Source organism: Aphelocoma coerulescens (assembly GCF_041296385.1).
Source record: "Aphelocoma coerulescens isolate FSJ_1873_10779 chromosome Z unlocalized genomic scaffold, UR_Acoe_1.0 ChrZ, whole genome shotgun sequence".
NCBI classification, from domain to species: domain Eukaryota; kingdom Metazoa; phylum Chordata; class Aves; order Passeriformes; family Corvidae; genus Aphelocoma; species Aphelocoma coerulescens.
In genome coordinates, this window is record NW_027184085.1 from 43,490,229 (window position 1) to 43,511,382 (window position 21,154).

General features: G+C 34.4%; 1 protein-coding gene across 3 annotated transcripts in view; it reads right to left on the bottom strand.

The window, feature by feature from the left end:
• Positions 1-6,207: 6,207 nt before the first annotated feature.
• The window catches only part of SLC27A6 (solute carrier family 27 member 6), a 36,989-nt gene continuing 22,042 nt past the window's right edge, over positions 6,208-21,154 (bottom strand). For 2 of the 3 annotated variants that reach the window (XM_069002192.1, XM_069002190.1), the window contains 6 exons: positions 20,716-20,910; positions 14,075-14,165; positions 12,074-12,272; positions 11,392-11,489; positions 9,270-9,400; positions 6,208-7,210 (listed from right to left, as the gene is read on the bottom strand). In XM_069002192.1, the coding sequence (XP_068858293.1) occupies positions 7,034-7,210; positions 9,270-9,400; positions 11,392-11,489; positions 12,074-12,272; positions 14,075-14,165; positions 20,716-20,910 (891 nt within the window). In that variant the 3' untranslated portion in view covers positions 6,208-7,033. The remainder of the gene's footprint in view (positions 7,211-9,269; positions 9,401-11,391; positions 11,490-12,073; positions 12,273-14,074; positions 14,166-20,715; positions 20,911-21,154) is intronic. The other variant, XM_069002191.1, reaches the window with a different exon arrangement.

Below are 21,154 nucleotides of genomic sequence, written 5' to 3' on the forward strand. Positions count from 1 at the left end.
GACCAGGTTGCTCAGACCCCCATCCAGCCTGGCCATACGCACTTCCAGGCATGGGGCATCCACAGTTTCTCTGGGAACCTGTTCCAGTGCCTCACCACCCTCACAGTAAAAAACTTCTTCCTAATATCCAGTTTAAATCTATGCTTCTCCAGTTTAAAGCCATTTTCCCTTGTCCTATCACTCCATGGCCTTGTAAAAAGTCGTTCTCCACACTTTCTTGAAGCCTCATTCAGATACTGGAAGGCTTCTATAAGACCTCCCCAAAGGCTGTTCGTCTGCAATCGGATAGAAATTTATATATAAATATATATATAAATATATATATATATTTATACACATATATATATATGCTTAGAACAATAAAAAATATGGTAAAGGTGGAAGGTTACAGGTGGAAGGGCACTGAGTATTAGGACTTCAAAATGTGCCATACCTTTGGAATTTTAATCCAGACTTTTCCAAAATTACAATCTCTTAGTCTCTTTGTATCCAAGATTTTCATTTAGATTATTGCAGAAATAAGGATCCACTCACAAATCTGGAGCACAGTCCACATTTTTATAGCTAGTGTTTTGTTTCTCACTTTTTTTTTTTTTTTTTAATTTCTCAGGACTTAATCCCACTTTCTTGTGAAAATTTACATAGCCAGGGATAATTACAAGTCTACCAGAAGACTGTAAAGTGTTTGAAACCTAATCTTTTCTCCCTGTATCTCACTCTATCTGATTGGTTTAATCCACTCCAACTCCCTAAATTGCAGTGTCTCATTTAGGATATACAGTGTTTACTGCCAATTTGGGATTTCTTTAAAACTTTTATTTTTAAAATTTAGGAAATTTTTTCCAAAGTTTGCACTATGAAATGCAGCTGATGGAGATATTTAAGAGATGTCTTTTTCAGCCACACACATGGTATTCATTTAATACCACAATAGAATTGTATTCTAGAAGCATTGATTTTCATTGTAATGTTAGTGAAATGAAAGGCAAACTACATGCTTGTTTTAGAAGCAGACAAATAAATAAATACCTTTTAATTCTGACATTTTAATGAATGACATTATTAGCTCTTTATGCACCCACAAAAGCTGATAGCTGGTAGTTTTTCTTGATAGAAGAAAGTTAAATATCAGAAGACAATTTTGATGTTCATGTCCATTTTTCTGTCTATGAATTTTCTTAAGTTACTGGGAAGTCTTATCATTCAAATGTAACTAGAGCAATATCTGAGGTAGCATTCTATTCCCATATTCCTTCAGAGCAAGAAGCTGTCAGAGTGAGCTAATGCGCAGGCACGCCTCCCCAGAGATCCATCTTCATGCTATTCCATACCAGTAAAATTGAATCCTCAAACATGGGGAATACAGTCTGGCACAAATTAATCTGTCATCACAGTTTCTTATGAGCTAGGACTGGTATAGCACAGGTGTTTCTGCCTAAGCTGCAAAAGCTGTGAAAAAAGCTTGTCTGGTAAAAAAAAAAAAAAAAAAAAGGAGTAGTACTGATCAAGTGTATTACTATTAAAGTACAGCCCACCCAGTGAAGAAAATTATTAGCATATAGTAGAAGACACATGTATTTAGAAAAGTACTGTAAGCTGCCTAGTAGAAATCACTTTGGAAAAAAAAGTTCTGAAATAATTGGGTAGATAGGCAAGTATTTAATGATCTCATCAATTTTAAAATTACTGTGATTGTGTCCTGTGTTTGGAGAAAAATTTAAGTAATTTTCCAGATTTTCAATGGCTAAAGCCTGCATGTTTAATTTCTATGCTTTCAATACCAATAGCTTAACAAGTCCAATGTTGTTTTAAACCCTCCTACAGTAACATTTCACATATCTAGTATAAAACTGTGCTCAGATTACTAAAGTCAGTACGTGTTATTGGATTCAACAGAATTCTAAGGTGACATGACTAGTTTCAGCAACAGTGACTTCCTCACTTAATATTACCAATTTAAAAAAATTTGGAATGCAAGTATGTTTTGTTATTAGCAAAGAGAAAAGAATAAACAAGAAAGGCAGAATAAACGGGAAAATGAATGGAAATTGTGGTAATCATGGTAACATGTTTTTTTTGAATCACAGATAACACTCTTGTCATTACTCCAAAAGCCATCAGTTAGTTTCTCTGTCATCCACCATCCCATAAAGGCACCTGTTGCTACGTATTTTTGCCATATATAGTTAACAATGATGCATGAAAGCCTGGCAAAAATAGGTAAGTAATGAACTCTATCAGGCAAATTATATATAAAAATAAGTTGTGTGGTTTTGCAGCAAATCCACATTTTTTGGCAGTATTTTAAAACCAAATATATGCCCTTCCATAGCATAAGCACTGTTAAGAGTCTGACAATTCTGTTTATCTGTATGTACTCAACAGTTTGCACTGAATGAGCAATATTTCTAATATTTCATATTAGAATTCCCATCAAGGCATTGACTCTTTTCTTACAAAATATATTTCAAATAATTGAATACTCTTTACTCAATTTGCTATAATGTGGAGTTTGGTTTTGGAGGTGTTATTTGGTGGGTCGGTTGGTTGATTTGTTGGTTTTTAAGTGAACCGAGATATTTAGTTGAGTTCTAAACCCAGAACCACCACAAAAAGCATCTTACCAGACTTGGACAGTCCTATGCTGGTAACACTGTCTATACATACTTGTAAGAAACATCATTTTTGTCAGCATAGTAGTATCAGCTACATGAAGAAAAGGAGACACAATAAGTGATTTTCTGCCAGTGTAAGTGCCCTTTTTATTTATAAATGTGTGTGTATATATATATGTATATAGCCGACATAATGCAAACCCTCCCACTTGTAATGCAGGACTATGGAATAACAGGAGGTATGCAAACCTCATGGTGCCAGAATGGCTCCAAATGGGAATAGATCAGTGTACCTCCTACTGCAAGGCAGCAACAAGGACTGCTTTGTTGTGTTGCAAAAGCAATTCTTGACCATTTGATTTGAGCTGGGCTTATTGCAGTCTTTGGAGAAACTCAATGAAGTCTACTTTGGTAGAAGATTCTCAGACTCGTTAGGGACATAGGAATTGCATTTCACTCTGCTAATGACCCAGTTTATTTAAAATTATGGCATAAATCATATAATCTATTTGTCTAATTAAGGGTATAATGTTTAAGGTATTAACTCCTGAGTGTCAGGACACAATCAGATGATCTTCTGACGTTACCCTTACGGCCAAATTAATTGCCACATTATGCTGTCAGTTTTTGACAGTAATGCTAATAAGACATATTGCACTATTATTTCTGAAATTGCTGCTAATCACATCAAACTTTCTTTGGCTGTCTTTGCATCTAATTTTTGTGATAGCAGATATTACACTGAAAGATATTATTTTCTTTAAATTAATCTTGACAATAAATTTTATACATACTGGTATGTGTCATTATTTCTGCTGTGATAATGCACATCAAATTACTAGTTGCATTGTAAGCTGGGGACAGTCTACTGAAAATGTACTTTTTTCTTTTTTCTTTTTTTAAGAAGAGTGACTTTTTTTCTTTTCTCCCATACCCATCCAGTATTTTTAGATATAAAAAATGCAGGAAAGACTGCTCCTCCTCCCTTTACCTCTTTTTTTTCCTCCAGGAAAAAAAAAAAAGGTGCAAAATCAGCAGTAGATGTTTTCTGTATGCCATCTGTGGGAAATTTGTATGTCAGTTGAAATGCATTCTTTATGGTGGCTGTTATAGGTATGACAATTCTCTTAAAAAGCTCTATTTATCTGCCTCGGATGAGGATAATAAAATTCAGGCCATGATCTGCTTGTATTTTTTCACTGTTTTCTGGGGATCCTGAGAAAGACTTATGAAAATTAATACAGACTATAACTGTACTAACTGTACAAGATTCACCAGGACAAGAGAGTGGGTATGTGTTTACACTTTCAGAATATTACCTTTTTTGCACGGTAACGCCAGCCTCTTTTTTTTTTTTTTTTTTTTAATAAACATTTCTTTCATCATTGACCTTCCTTAAACACAGAGGAAAACTTTATATACATTAAATCTCAAAAATAATTACCTTCATTTATTTTAATCTTTCTCTCACTTCTGTTTTTAATACATGAGATTAGTAGTGCAACTCTCCATCCACACCCTGGCCACCCCTCATCTGCTTCTTTACTACCTACTACATGAAATTAGTTTTCCCAGACAAATACTGGGGCATCATTTTGCAGCAATGCTCAAACCCTCAGACCTCAGCTAGTCCAAATGTTGTTCTGTGTAAGGTTAAGAAATGAACAGGTCAGTCTTAATATTGTTTCATTCTGAAAGGAAGACCCTTTGTGGTGTCTGACATGAGCACCATCATTATTCTTCCTAACTGCAGTGCTGGTTCAACAACTTAGGTATCCATGAGGAATGTGACATTTTGCTGCAAGATGCTTCAGTGCATCTGCTGGCACCCAACCTACTGGCTAAAGGAAAGAAAACTACTGGATTGAGAGTAATATACTGTTTTCCCCTTAGGAAATTCAGAGCCTATGTATTATTTTCTTGATGTCACAGACATCCTATTTCTTGGGGTAGTGCATGGAACAGAACTATTTTACTGGCCTTTGAAAACAGGCAGATTGCCCAGATTGTCTTGGTTATACTACAGAAAACACGGGAGTAGCTGGAATTCTGTATTTCACTAGTGGTCACAGCTGGGAAACAAACGCTTGTAGGCTCCCAAGGCAGCTGTGTTAGAAGACTCCCAGTGTTACTGAAAACATACCCAAGAGCTTGGAAACACCAGCTGGCTGATCCTGTAGTGGACAGAGCATGAAAGACTCTGTTCTTTCTCTGGTGCTTTCTCTCACCCAACCACTGTTCACAGAAACAATCTGCTTTATCTTAGATACTTTACAAAATAAGCAACCAAATGGTGACACTCATGAACAAGTTTTTAGGTTTCTTTCTGGTTTTTTTTAAGGGAAAAGTGTTTTCTTTTTTCATGTCTTTCTTCCCCCTCTCATTTCTGTTGCATTTAAGAGGTAGAACCTTTTTGCTAGTCATATATAGTGTCAAAGTATTATAAAGCTAAATAAATTTTAGAAGTGGTAAATATGTTACCAAAGCTAAGCAATTGATTTCACTGAATTCTTCAGTATTATACTACAAGATTAAACATAATACTGTGCGTGTCAGAGTGCCATATTGGAAAAAAAATCAGAAAATAATTATTTTCCATAGAAAGGATGTAATTTTTATTGTTGCAATAAAAGGGGTCCTGAAGTATACACCTATGTAAGAGTTAAAGTAGTTTTGATTTCAACAATGAATCCTTTGCTCAAAATCACAGCCTAACATGCAAAGTTGGGTTTACCTTTATAATAAATACCTCATTCTTAAATTTTGCAGTTCTTGACTAGGTAATGGCATTTCCATCTGTCTCAGTAAGTGGCAAATGTGCCCTGCCCCAGCTTTCAGCTACAGCCAGCCATTTGGGCACTGCCTAAAGAAACAGAAAAAGGGGGACTGTTCAGGACGTGCTAGATCACAGTGAGCCCCTTCCATTTTTATGCAACAATTATCTTCATTCTCCATTATGTATTTTACATTAACATCTACCATTAAGCATGATGTTGGGGTAAGTATTTGTTACGTCTCACTGCTTTCTAAATTGCAAGACTGTAAATTTGCTTATTTATACTGTCGGTCCTGTAAGGAATACTGTATTCAAAAACATAAGTAAGCTATGATTCTCACGTATTTTTCACTGCATCCTTGGTTTGGGTTTTTAAGAAAATCAGTTAAAGTGACAACCAAAGATTCAATAATTGACACAGCTTCTAATGTCTTGCTAGATGAAAAAAGTAGAAAGACACAAGAAAATTATTTTTAAAGTGTGCTACATCCTACTCATTCATGAGAACCTAGTTTCACACCACTGTTATGATGGAAGAGAGAGACTTAGGATGCCCAGTGCTGGAGAGAGTCACCCTTTCAGTATTCCCTGATACTCCTTCTGGCTGATCAAAGCAGGCATCACGATGCATTAGAAGACAGCACTGGGCACAAAAAGTATCAAAAGAGGCTGGAAAACAGACTTTGTGCAATCAGACTTAAACAGAGACAGGATGGTATTTGGTTTAAATAATCTTATACTTTATTTTAAAACTTAGAAAAAGCAATTATTAGAACATAATAAAATTTAGTGTTTTAAAAATTCAACTATATTCTATTCTCATAAAATAATGATATCTAGTAATCATTACTAAGAGTATGGCAGCTTTTTGTTAATCAATATGCATAACAAAGTGCTGCAGTAATTCTTTTTATGCTATATAAATGAAATTCCCCATTAAGTGTGCAGATTTTCTCTGTCTGTTGTTGATCTGTTGCTAAACATTTCACGAAAGTTTGCTTTGTCTTCAGAATCTGACAGTCCAAACAGCCAGTTTAACAAAAGAAATAGCACAGATTATGACAGAAAAAAAGCTCAGCAGTGATGTTAGTATTTGGATTTGTTTGGAACACTTTTGTCTGCTTCAGTTTCTTTTATGTCCCATCAGAAAAGTCCTCTGCAGAAAAGTTTTTTAGTTCCAACCACTGTCAAGCCTTTACTTCTTACAATACATATTCAGAAGTATGTAAACTACAGAAAAAAAAAATCTTACTGGCATATTTTCTCCCTGTAGACACAACATATGACACAATATGTTTATATGTTGATCCTTTTTTTACCATATATCATACCATGTATCATTTGTGTTCACTTAGTACTAAGAAAAAGTATCAGATTCAGCATTTATATCCCAAAGTTAATGTAAAATAGATTTCAGTTATACAGGTTATTTGCTTAGAAATTTGTCTCAAGAGGTAAAAAATGATTACTGAAAAATAATGATCAAGTAAGTAAAGATATAAGACATATCAGAATGTAAATATCAAATATAAAAAAACATTATTCTGGATAATTATGTATAAATACTGGTGATGAATTTTATTGCTTTCTCATACAATAGCTTGTTGACTGTCCCTTAACAGCCTATTAGTTGGTCAATTCATTAAAGCTTCATTTTCCCAGACAAGATCATCTCATGTAATTCTTTGGTTAACAAGACATATGCTTTCTTAGAATTGTCTAAGAAATAAAGAGGATCAGTAATTGTAGATGGATTAAAACCTTCATCCACAAGTTGAAATTTTTGTTGTTTGAATGTTCCCGTCATTTCCATTTTTTCCTATAGCAGAGAGAAAGATAGATTATTGAAAAAGAAGCTACTTTTCTTTTGCTCACATTCACATTTGTTTTTCAAAGTCTTACTTGCTGTAAGTTTATTCTCATTGTACTGGAAAACTGGAGCTTGTGTGCTGCTACAGACCCACACCAGACATGTGGATGACAAAAGCTAGAGCCCATTTCTTTCTGCATCCCTGTGCAGTGTCTCTGTAGTGGCACACGTGCTGTAGCCCCAGCATGCCCAAGACAATCGATCTTCTTCACTGTGCACATTATAAAAGGAAACTACACACCATAAAGTTTCTTACTACCTCTTACTACCAAGAACTCCTTAATGATAAAACTCAAGAAATGCACTATATCTGTGACTACTGTCACCTTAAAAAAGGGGTTGAAAGAATCACATACTAAATCAGCCATACTGATATTCAGCCAGGTCCAAAGAAAGATGGATCTTGACCATTCATTTTGTTTTCAGACCGCTTCAGTGCTATGGTATCCCTTGAAAAAGTAGTGGGAGGCATCTCTAGTGAGACTGTCTTCTCTATTCTGACTACCTATACTCAGCCCAACTTTATGACCTCTCTCAATCACCTTATCTTCTGTCTTTATATTTTTATATATATCCAAACCATCTCTGAATACAAAAAATTAAGTATTATATTCAAAAAAAAAAAGTCAAAGAGCCATTTTATCTACCCCAGGCATACCTACTGATTTTATCTACCTGTGCTCTGGTTGGTCTAAGAAATGTTCTGACATCTTCTAAATATGATTATATGTCAGATCAAGCTTAATATGTTTTCAGTATTTTTCCCTCAAAAGTTCTACCCACTACCTTCTTTCTTGGTTAATGACAGCTGTACCAACAGTAATTAATCTGTAATGAAGGCATTTAAATTTTAATTTAAATTCTAAATACTTGATATCAATGCAATAACCAAGATTCAGATTCCTTCTGTCCAGTATAAAGGTTTTTTGTACAGCTGTACAGGAATAAATCTAGACTAGATTCTCATAATTTCACAAACTGACTACTGCAACATTCTCAAGTCTAATCTTGCTTGCTCATATCTGAATGTTGCTGCAAAAGATATCTTCCTGGACTTATGAGATAGATTGATAGATACATATACACATATTTCACTTTCAAGGTCTTTCACAGATTTTTTGTTTCCCCTCTTTATTCTGAACCAGTATTCAGTCTCTGGGTGGCCTAGGACAACAACTTCCATAACTTACCTTCACTCTTTAAACAATGACTGTTTTTTATCTGCTCCCCAAACATAGGGGACTCCTTCATAAACATATTCAGAAACATTTTTCTGTTTGTCTTTATCATGATGTTTGCAAAACACCAGAAAATGCTCATCAGACTTCATTTATCATGATTATCAATACTGTATGCTTTTGATACATTTTTTCCTAGCCCTATGTAGTCCACTGTATTGTATTTACATTTTTACACTCTTTGGGGCAGGGACTATTTTTCCCCACTAACTGGACAGTTACTAGAGCAAAGCAGTGCACAAATAAGGATGACTTTGTTGATTACCATGGTGACAACAATAACATACATTTTTTATTCACCTTTCCAATTTATCTAGTATCCTTTCAATTGCTTTAACATCTGTCATTGTTACACAGAAAATAACATTCATTTTATTGTGCACAGTCACTGTCTCCTGCTTTAGCTCTATTTCTCTCTCATTTTCACTGAATAAAATGGATTTTAGATTCTTTTCTTCTGGTGCAATTGTTCATATTTTAAATCTGAATCTTTTTCTTTCACCATGCTCATGTTCTGATCTCCCCAAATCCTTCTGCATGATCTCTGTCCTTGCTCATTTGTACAATTTCTCCCATTTAAACATAATCTGCAAATTTATTGACTTTTTGTGTAATCCCTTTCCAGGACTCCATTAATGAAAACAGAAAATAGGACCAGGTTTAAAACTAATCTAGTGATACATGAAAAAGGACTTTTTGTTATTCACTTAGCCATCTCCGTGTTTAAATGATATAGATGTTTGTACACACAGTGCAATAATGCAGCTTACCTGGACCCTTAAGAATAGGGGACAAGCATAACTTGGTAGATAGGTCACTACTTGCTTATACATCTGCTCCAAATCTAATGATGCATTGTGCTTTAAAATAAGAGAAGCCATTCCAGCTTTTCCCTCATGACCTGTGCAAAAGGAAGAGATGAGAATTTTGTAACGTCAGTAAAGTTGACACTGTAGTGATACACCATATAAAAAAGTACTGTAGTTCATTAACAAACCAAGTCATATATCATTGTGAGTTTCAGTAAAGCTGCAAGATCTCATTCCTATTTTATGTGGTATTACATGTACTTGGAGATCATTCAAGTGATCAGTTAAGCAATGATGCTGTAAATGAATGTGGCGGTTAAGAGTAAATGGAGTTCCATGCTTGATATAATTGATAAATGTGGATTAACATCAACAACATTCCTCTCTCAAAAACAAGAGTGATGAGCCTCTTTCCTGGACTAGCCAATTATGTCTTCATTTCTGTTTTAGTCTCTTTCTCCTGCCAGTATCTTTTCTCAAAACTGTGGATCTGAATTAACAGAGAGAGAGATTAAAAGTTCGTACTGTTTTGTCTGGAAAAGGAGAGCACTGTGCATCTTTGGGAAAGAACAAAATGGGTAAAATGTAAAAGCAATGAACGTCAGCTATCATAAGTAACTGCACACTTTAACCATCAGCTACTAGTAACACCAGATATGTTCTGCCAACCTTATCTTTGTTGTGGTTTAATTTTTGGTAATGCTACAAAATCTGTAAGGAACTTGATTTGTTTATCTTTAAGTGCAATTATCAAGACAGTCAGATAAACTGAGTAGGTAAACAGGTAAGTGTTGTATAGAAAATGAGTGTCTCTCATACTTATGAGTCTGATTTTCAGACAGTCTTCTTTCTATGATCTTTCTTATTGTATGGCTTTAAAATACAGCTAAGTGACACTTTTTCTCATTTTAAACTCCTTTATCACTTTGTGATGGGTTTATCCTTGCCAACAATCAAACATCCAGTCAGCTTCATGTTCCATCCCTTCTTCCATGGGACAGAAAGGGAAGTGAAGGAAAGGAAGGCTCAAGGGTTAAGGTAATGGCAGTTTAATAGGGAAAGGAAGAGATACATGCACAAGCAAAGCAAAACCAGGGTATCGTTCAATATTTCCCATCATCAGGTAGGTGTCCAGCTACCTTCTCCATGGCAGGGCCTCAAGCAGAGAATGTAGGACTTTTTTGGGAAGACAAATGCCACAATCACAAACCTCTCATCCTCTTCGTTTCCTCCAGCTTTAATAACTAAGCATGGCATCATATGATATGGAATATCTTTAGTCAGTTTCTGACCACTGTACCATCTACATCTGCTCCCAAGTTCTTGCTGTCCCCAGCATTTTCATGCACAGAGAAAGCCTTGGATCTGTGCAAGCTCCAGTCAGTGGTAGCCAAGCACTGTTAAGTTATCAACACTGTTTTAGCCACCAACGCAAAGAACAGCATCAAACAGTCTCCCATACAGAAATGTATATTTATCCCAGAGAGACCTAGCATATATTTTTAAAAAAGATTTAGCACGAATGAGAATCAAGCCCATATGATCTCATGAAAAATAACAAGAAAAGAACCTATTAAGAAGAAATTAGTGTATTTTTTTCCTTACAAATTCATTTTTCTCTTTGTATTCTTTTTCACTTTCTTCTTGGTTTCATAACTTAGCTGTTTACAGTTATTTTATGAGGCTAAGTGAAATAAGATAGAAAAATGTATTCACACATTTTCCTTTAGAGTTACATTACAGTTAATTTTTGAAGTTGTATTTTATTTGACACGTGTGTAGATTTTCCACAGATGTGAATTTAATAAACCTTTATATTTTAATTTAGGTTATATAGCTATCACAAATTTATGCATGGAAAATTTTCAAAAATACTCCTCATTGCATGCAGACAAAAAATGCATGATTTACTGGCTCATTCACAATCGAGTGGTATTTTCATTATCTGCATCTACATTTTAGCTGGGTATTAAACAGATGAATCAATCAAACATGATTCATATGTTTGAAACACAAAATAACAAGAGTTATGAGGGTTAACAACTAACCTGGGAGAAGAAAAACGTGTAACTAAAGCTTTTACCTGGCACAGACACACCATAAACATTTGCTTCTTGTATGAAGTCCAACATTACAATGACATCAGAAACTTCTGTAGTGGCAACATTCTCCCCTTTCCATCTAAAATGTGTGAAAAAATAATTTTATCCCATAACACCTCCGCTTTAAAAAAACATTAACTTTAGTAGAAACTCCATTCATTTCAGACTAACACCACCTCAAATTTTTTCACACTTGTCACACTGGAATTGGATCACCAGAAGACAATGTTGCAATTCAAACCTTACTGGGTATTAGAACACGTAGGGGACATTGAAGATCAATACAATTGTTTCCAAGCTTTTTACATGTATATAAATGTATCAAATGTGACCAAGCTCTACTATTTGATACATTTTTTTCAACACCAATACCCAACTTCCTTGCTCACATCAAATGCATCACTAGTTATATGCTTACTGAAAAGTGTTCAAAGAGCTGGAATTCCTACAAACTGTTCTGAAAATGAGCCATTCAACTCCACAGGACTATTAATTAAGGAACACTTGTGACAAAATTAAGCCCCTTTCATCCACTTCAGAATCATTATAAACTACATCACAATACCAATAAATTGGATAGTTCCAGTCAAAAACAAATATAACCACATTATTCTATTCTGTATATCTTTAATGAAGAAATGCGAGAAGAAACAATAATTATACCTGAAGGTATCTCCAATCCTGTCCCAAAAATATAGAAAATTGTCATGGTCTTGAACCATTAGATCTCCAGTATTAAAATAAAGATCTCCCTTCTTAAATACCTCACAGAGTAATTTCTTTTCTGTGTGTCTTTTATTGCCAGCGTAACCAAAGAAGGGGTTCTTCGCGTTGACTTTGGAAATCAGAAGACCAGCCTCCCCTATATGGAGAAGTTGAAAGAATATAAATCTAAAACATCATTGGCCATTTCTGTACCTGACATTAATATTACTTACAATATTGTCCACTCAAATTCACAGTCACTTGTATTTCTTCCTGGTGACTCATCAGGTTTCTACCAGAATGGTCATCTGTCAATTTTAAGCTCATTAGCAGTTTATTATCCTCTGAAAGTGCACAATTCAAGTTAATATTGAATTTACTCCCCACACGTTACTGAATTTCCAATGAGTCTCAGCTTCATCAGCTTCCTAATGAAAAATTACTGTTAATCAAAAGTAGGTGTTCAACCCAGGCATTATGTCCCTATTTAGCCTCTTTTCAGAAGTTCTGAGAACACTGAAATTACCTCAGTTGGTTGGAGCCTGGTGTTAATAACACTGAGTTTGTAGGTTTAATCCCTGTGAGGGCCATTCACTTAAAGAGTTTGACTTAATCCTTCTGGGTCCCTTCTAACTCAGAATATTCTATGATTCTGTGACTTCTTAAGTGATACAGCATCATCAGTTTACTTTTTGGAGTACAATATAGAAGTTTTAATACAATTTTTTTTCCTCAAAACGTAGGGAGCATAGAGGAAAGGGTTATCCTGTTATGCATGTAGAGTATCAAGGTGTTTGCAGAACATGGAACAATTGTATTAAATAACCTTTTTGGGAGCAAGTTCTGAACAATAAATCTTAATAGTTACATTACTTTGTATCAGAGACAAGAATTATAAATATGAAAATATATCAAAATGCTTCCAAAAGTAGTCACAATTTTTAATTTGAGACTGCCTCCTTAAAAAAGAGCTGTGCCTTTTTTTTTTTCATAAACTGGTATGTTTAAAGTGGAACTATTTAGTTCACTGGTAGTATCATTGCAGCCATAATGCTCTGAAGAAATAAGACATGGAAAAAACAAAGATTATAGACAGAGATAATACTTTGTATTAGACTGAGTGGTGTAGTTGGAAAAAAATTAGACCAAGTGTCTAATTAGAGCACGTGTTCCCTTCACAGGTCAGTCTGGCATCCCTAGAGATAAATTCCTATAAAGTCTCAGCTTTTGGGGACATATCTTCTTCAAATTGCCCACCTTTGATTACCAACTGTTAGAGAATCTCATAACTCCTTTGAAAATTGTGTTTCAGCTCCCTATTAAAGCTGTCTGCCGGACCTTCAATATGAGTTTCTCTAGCTTCAGTTTCAGCTGTTACCTTCCCACAGTTCAATATATGCTCCAGTATCTGATAAACAGTCTGAAAAATTTGTGTAATCACGATTCTGTAATCATGATAAATATTTTGAGGACAGCCATAAGGAAGCAATTTTGTTTTTTTGTTGTTTTGTTTTGTTGGTGGGTTTTTTTTAATTATTAAGCTGAATCACATCACGTAGTCAGAAACACTTAATCTCTCATCAAAAAGCATTTGCTCTAATCCACCAGTGCTTCCTGTAGATCTCTTAGGCAACCATTTCCTTATGTTAGTCTCCTTTAAAAACACAGATGTCACTAGGTATATTTTGAAAGATAATACCATAGCATCACTTTTGAGCATAACTCTTCTGCTCTGTGAATATATCCAAGGATCTCCTGAGTGCTTCTGAGATCAGCACTGATGTGTTTAATGCTGTTTTATCTGAGATCGAAAATCATATTGCTTTTTTTTCAGAGCAAAGAGTAATAGTTGATTCGGTAAATTGCAGTAACACAATAGCAACGTTCCTTGAAACAACTCTCTGAAGTATTTTTATTAAAATCAATATGCCATAATATCCTATTAAAATACATACTTACCTTTCTTAACTTTTTCACACCAACCATGCTTATTTCTAATTGGCTCATCTTTTTGGAAATCATACTTGATTAAATCAAATGGGAAAAAAAGCTAAAAAAGGGAAGAAGTCATCAGTTATTCATCTACACAGTGACATCTGGTGGCAGTAAATACACATAAGGAAACGTGTACTCCAGTCTTGCTGATCTGAAAGAATGAAGTTTCATTTAAAACTGAAAATACTCTGTATGTAAATTTATGCCATTTTCTGGAGGTAAGCAACATCAAAACAGTTTTGTAAATGAAGACACAGAACTTTCCTTTTGTTAATTTTCTTACAAGTAAGTTATAGGATCCACATCATAAGCGGAAGAGCTATGTGAGTCAGCATAGTAAGAGCGTATCTCTAGTATTTAAGTGACATTTAATGATGGTGGCTGGTACGAAGTGTTCTTGGGGTCTTCTGGCACTGGAAACATCTGGGAAGTGAAAGGCCTCACAAAGGAAAATCTGCTTCCTGTTGGGCTTTACTCTTGCTTAGCTAGCCTCAGTTCTTCCCTCTCACTTTCTCTGTATGGTGGTAGGAGCGAGCACCAGCAGAAGGATATGTAATCCCATGGTTCCAAGCAAACTGAAGGAGAGGACAAGATACTCTTATCAAAACTAGCAACTGCAATACTTTCTTTTTCTTTCTTGAATATACAGCATTTGACTCTTATTTCACTTCATTTTTCTACTGTGATATGAATCCAAACCAGACCTTTATGAGACACTGACAGATACCTTATGCCTGATACCATTTGGACCATGGTGTTTGCAGTAGTCCGAATTGTCTCTTTATTATTCTAAAGAGACAATTTAGAATTGCCTGGGATTCTGTGTCACTTTCTCAAAAAGAAATGCATCAGCAATCTTTAACAACTAGTGAAACCAAGGATATGTAATTATCTTCTCCTGAGAAACCTTGGCAATAGGGGAACGATTTTACAAAACATGAATATACACCTGCACTCTTCACAACAAAGAAATGCAATGTAACTTAGGGAAGGTTATATGAAAGTGACTGAAGTAAAGAGTAGGATGTTAAAACATAAATCTCTTTCCTTTTTTGCCACTAATTTGGATGAAGAGTTGCATCATTATCCTAATTTGATATGCTGTTGTAAATATATCAAATAATATTTTTCTCAAAGAAGCCTGAATAAAGAGCAACTTGAATCCCACAATTTAAGTCTCATATGGACAAAACTGGTTCATTGAGTCCTTTCAATGTTCAGCACTGTGTTTTCTTTTACCCTAAGTCTGAAATAAAAAGATATTTTAATAGCTGATCAAAGGAAAAAGGTCATAGCCTGCAAAAAAGTAATGATGTAAGAATGGACACTATTCTAATTAAGTGAAGGATAATTATTTTTATTAACCTCAGATTAAACCATTTACCAAAGTCAAGAATTTGAGAGCCAAAATGTTTGCCTCAATTAGAAAATAATTGATTATTCTTGAGGAACAGAATGGGAGTGGGTCTTTTCTTCTGGCTGTCTACATTTAAATGCTACTCTTTTTCACTTTCTTTTTTTTTTACATTGATATTTATTACTTTAATAGGTTTCATGTGACCAAATGCAGTGAGAAATATAAATAATAAGAATGAAATGGTATAAAATGAAACATTATTGTGTTTTCATGTCTGATTAGAATAGCTTAAAATAATACATCATACAGGGTAGTATTTTGAAAAGATACAGCTCTTGAGCTCTGAAAGAATGAAGAATTTTAAGTTGTTATAAATACTCAGAAACTGTAATTCAGTATCTGAGATAATCTAAAAACTGTTGAGACTATTATATATGACTATAGTATGTTGTATACATACTTTTTGCCTACAACTTCAGAATATTAATGAGGTGTATTCCAATTAAGTTTTTGAAATAGTAGTCATGAAAATACATAATTAAAAGAAAATACCACATCTTGTATTATATATGCATCATGAAACTATACAGAGACTGTGCAAACAGCTGTGCCTGTGCAAAAGTCTTTTTCAAGCTAAATCATTCTATGATTCTAAGCAGCTTGCTTTTCGTATTAAATACTAGAAAATGAAAGCTCCAAAGCAAAGTATTTAGTCTGGGCACAGACTAGCATTTGGTTCAACTCATTATTCAAATTTTAATGGGACGAGGACCTGAGCTGTTGAAGCATTATCATATTATTTTCATAGAGTACTGCATGCAGCATTTGTCATTTTAATCTACATTTTACTCTCTGAAGCACAACAAAAATGTAGCAAAAAAAGAGCATAATTTAGCTAGCTGAAACTTATAATGAGTAAATATGCAACATTATTGTCTCTTACTATGCCGCCTAGATGTTATCTAGTAACAGCTTCCCTCACCTCACCCTTTTTTCTTTTTTTCAATTGATTGGAAATATGTGGATTTAAATATTGTTTTGAAAATAGTTTTGACGTTCCTAAAGTTTCAACTCACAGAGAATGCTCAGAGAACCTTTATCAGAAAACAGAGATCACAAGCTCTTTATTATTTGTTTTAGAGATGAAGTGGTTTTGAATTCTCTGGGAGAATATCTGTTTCTAAAACAAAGCATTACATGTACTAGATTTAATTTCAAGCATCTTTGAAAACTAAAATGTAAGAAAAAAGTTTTGGAGCATAATATCATTGTGTCTTAGAGACAGCTTTTAAATATACTTGTAATGCCTTATTTATGCTTTAAAGAGCAGATGCGTAAGTCCTCCACACAGTGTTGTTAGCCAAAGTAAACAAAACCAAGAAACAAATCTTTTAAGCTACGTTTGCTATTAACTGAATCACATTGTTTTCTTACATGACATGTAAGAAAACAATACCTTAGAATACAATTGTAGTACATTATTTTAGCTCAAAATTAGTCAAAGGAGAAGAAACAACATTAATTTTCACTGGCCTATGAACTTAGGAGCTTCCATTGCTTGGATTTACAAATCAGTATTCTTCTTGTAAACAGATTTCTCCAGGACCTTAAAATTTGCTTAAAACTAGCTTTGTTTACTTTTAAACTAAAAGATTTCTCTTCTGCCACAAATTCTATTACTGCATGAAGAAGTGCATAATACTAATTCTGAATGGCTGTGTGAAAGACATTTTATATGCTGAAATTATTTAAGATATGTTGTAAGATTTAAGTGTTTCTCAGCTCAAAGCTGATTTTTATCTACACAGTTTTGAGTAAGAGACTTAGATTCCTGTGATAGTTTGAATATCTATGCTTAAAATAATGAAAAATTACATTTACAAATAAAGTTTGTTTTTTTTTTTTTTTTTTTTTTTACATAATGCTTTTCAGGTGAACGTGCCACGTGTTATTTTTAGCCCTTCTCATAAGCTTCCTTGGATCTCACTAATCCCAAGCTTCTTTGTTGTCTGCCATCACTCAGAATTTAAAGAGTGAGAGACTTTTATATATATTTCATAGACACAACTGAGAGTCTCCCAGATTCTTCCCATATCACATTTATATAAATACATACATAATGTATGTCATATATAACAAAATTGATTATTAACATTAGCTAGATACATAGTATGTCAGATGCAAAGATTAAACAGTAATTTATTATATTACTGAGTTAATCAATACACTATCTATTTGTAAAACATTTTAAGTTTTACCAGCTGAAAAGCTATTCGGAGGCTTCTACTTCTCTGTTCATTGACTCTATGCAAACATCTTTATTGAAAGATTTATTCATATTCTACAGGGAGGCTTTCAATCACATGAACCAATCCCTCATATAAAGAACACAGTGTGAAAAGAAACAAGTGCAAACAGGAGCACTGCTTTTACTTAACATCTTAAATACAGTGACTTCTGGCAACTGCTGTAACATTCATCCATTTCTTATTACCTTATGTCTTCCAATATTTTTATGAAAATAAATGTGTTCTACAGAACCTTAATATTTATCACAAGCATTTGTCCCCAGCCCTTAGCAGTAACTGGCAGAGAAGTTACTTGGCTCATTCTGGGAGCTCAGCTTGCCTTTAAGAGCTGTATCTTTTATCTGTATCTCACCTTTACAAACTGTACCATTGTCACTACCTACAACAGGAATGCACACCTATTTATTTTCCTTTTTCCCTGCTAAAAATGTTATACTTTGAACCTTTCTGCTATTATTCCCTCTATACTCTCAATACCTGTACATATAGGGCTTTGTACTGCATTTACTTTGTTGCTAGTTGTGCAATTATGATGTAGGAAGAGAGCAAGTTTCTTCCTTCTCCTTTAGCGTATCATATATAAGAGCACACAAGCCTCTTCCTCCCACTTTCTCAGTTCCCTTTCTTTCTATTCCCAGTTTAAGAAATAAGTGTTTAGGAAATCCCTAGAAAGTGTGTGAAAGAGAATGTTGTCCTGTGTGTCAAGAGAATGCTTCAAAAGCTGTTGTAGCATGTCTTTGAAGAAACAACAAACGTTAGGAATTGGGTAGCTGGGCCTTGTCTGTGCCCTTGTCTACTTTACAGCAGGAGACAGATATTCTTTCCAACTTCAGATCATTCACAGGTCAGCAAATCAGAAATAATGCTGCTCTCCATTACATATCACTACTGGTCTCGTGGATGTCATTTAGACGGAAGTAAAACAAACAACAACTACACTTCAGAAGGCATTGTTTAGTAATCTGCAAGCTGCAAAATGTATTTAAAAAACCCTCCATAACAATTGCCTAAAATAGTAAAAATTAACTTACCTATGGCCTTAAAATACCTGTTTAATGCCACATGCAAAATCACCATGCTACTTGATTAAAAATACAGATGATTAAATAAATACATGGCTAGTTCCAAGTTTAGTCTTTATCTGCTGTGGACTTTACATGGTATTTCCAAAAGGTTAATGACTTATGTCAAAATTCTGCCAAAAGTTCTGCAATACTGAAGACAGGTTTACTCAGGTTTGGAACACATGCAAAATCTTGTAAGATAATATGGCTTAGAAAAGTCTGAAACAAAAATTAACATCAGCTTTATGGGTCCTCGTTCACCTACTACTCCCTAAATTCCAGATTCCTGGTTTGCTGTAGCAGTTCTGGACCCTTCTGGAGATATCCATCAGCACTGGATGGCCACCATGCCTGCTACAGAGCTTCAGACATGTAGGACAGGGAATCAATGGAGTCATCTGCTTAAATTCCTGAGCTCTCCGTGGTTTCTGAGCAACACACTAGCTCCTGGGGTGTTTTCTGTGTGGTTCCAGATTCTTCCCTTCAGTCTGAATTCCTATATTAGAAGTGAAGAATTCCTCTGGCCCCAAAGTGTAAAGAGTCTGTAGTGATTGTAATGAGGTGATGGAGTATTGAAGTTGTGGACCCTGGAACATATGCTGCCTAGAAACCTATTTACATGTCATCAGAAGATACCTCCAGTGTATTTCCAAACAACGGTTTTACATCACTCTCTAAAAAGAAGTTTTGTCAGGACATTTTGCTATCAGTTCTCCTAAGGAGCACAAACGTCATTTAAGTCAACAGGACTTTTATATATATAGGTATCAGTCCATTTAAAATTCCAGGCAATGCGTGATGTATTATTTATTTCAAGAAGAGTAAAAACTGGCATAAACAACAACAAAATTATAAATATGTAGTCTCCTTGCAAAAAGGCTTACTGAACATCTTTCGTATTATTAGCTAAAGCTTGGGACATGTGTTACTTAGGGACTTTCAAATCACTTAAAAGGTCATACTAATAGGATCAAAAAGAAAAAGTCTATCTGGGAATTTCAAGCAGAAATAAATTCTTCATTTACTCAGAAGGATGGAGGAAAGTCATAATGTGTGATATAAATAATATGTAATCCTCCTCCCCAAGACATATGACTGCCATTTTCAAAGCTGATGAAATACAGAAGGGTTTTTTTTCTGGTTTTAGTAACCTAGAATACAGCAAACACATATAGCAGACTTTAGATAAAGGGGTATAGCATTTTAAAATTAATAATCTTGCCAAGTATTCTCTGTCACAATAAATCAACAGAGTTTATATATATATTGTCTTATATTTGACATTTCTGAATACTGATACAGACTAGATGTAGTTTGAGTTAATTATGTTTAATTGCACCTAGGTATAAAATATCTATTCGATTTGTATCTCTCTATATGCTACTGCATATAATTATTATAGGATATTATTATTCTTTCCCATTTATGCAAAATATTTACATAGCAATATGCAATATAAATATACTCTATAAACACATTTCTAACTATAATTTGTAGAAAAGTAAATCGGTATAGGACATTTGTATGCTTATTTCTGATGCTGAGTTCTTAGGCACAAAGAACTTAGGTATAAATCCAACTTTTTCTTTTGTCCTCTAATGTAGTAGAGACCTGAAACTATACTTGGCAACTGTCAGATTACTCAAAACTGTCAGAAGAGAGCCAAGGCCTTTTTGATTCTTGTAAACTCTATGCAAAATCTCAGTGTTACTGCTGAGAGTATAACTGGGTCGGCTGCCAAGATTTTACAGAGAGTCAACTAACATGCAATAATCAAGTTAGAAAATTTATCTTGGACTTACAACTGTACTCAAACTAAGAAACACAATTTTTCAGCACTACCACTAACTAAGTAGAATGTAAATAAATAGTCACCTTATAAAAGAAATTGGTGCGTCCAACGGATCCAACTTTTCCTGTGTGGTTCATGAAACAAATGTTTCCTTCGGTAGCACCATAGAACTCACAGATCTTAACAGCACCAAATCTGTCTAAAAATTCCTTCCATACATCATTTCTTACTCCATTTCCAACTGCTAGTCGGACTTTGTGATTTTTTTCTCCTTCCTTCTGTTAAAAAAAGAAAAAAAAAATATTAAAATATAGTATACTGATAATTGCATTTGATTTCTGCATACATTGCAGATAAAATGTACCTTCTTCGAAATATATCCAGTAAAAAAATGAAAAGAAGGAAAAATAACACTCAAGAAGTTAAAGAAAGCTGGCACAGCTGGTGGACAGTTGCAAAGTAGTAAGCTGCAATCTAAAACCTCTTCTCTTGCTGAATAAATTATTTCCTGAATTATGACTA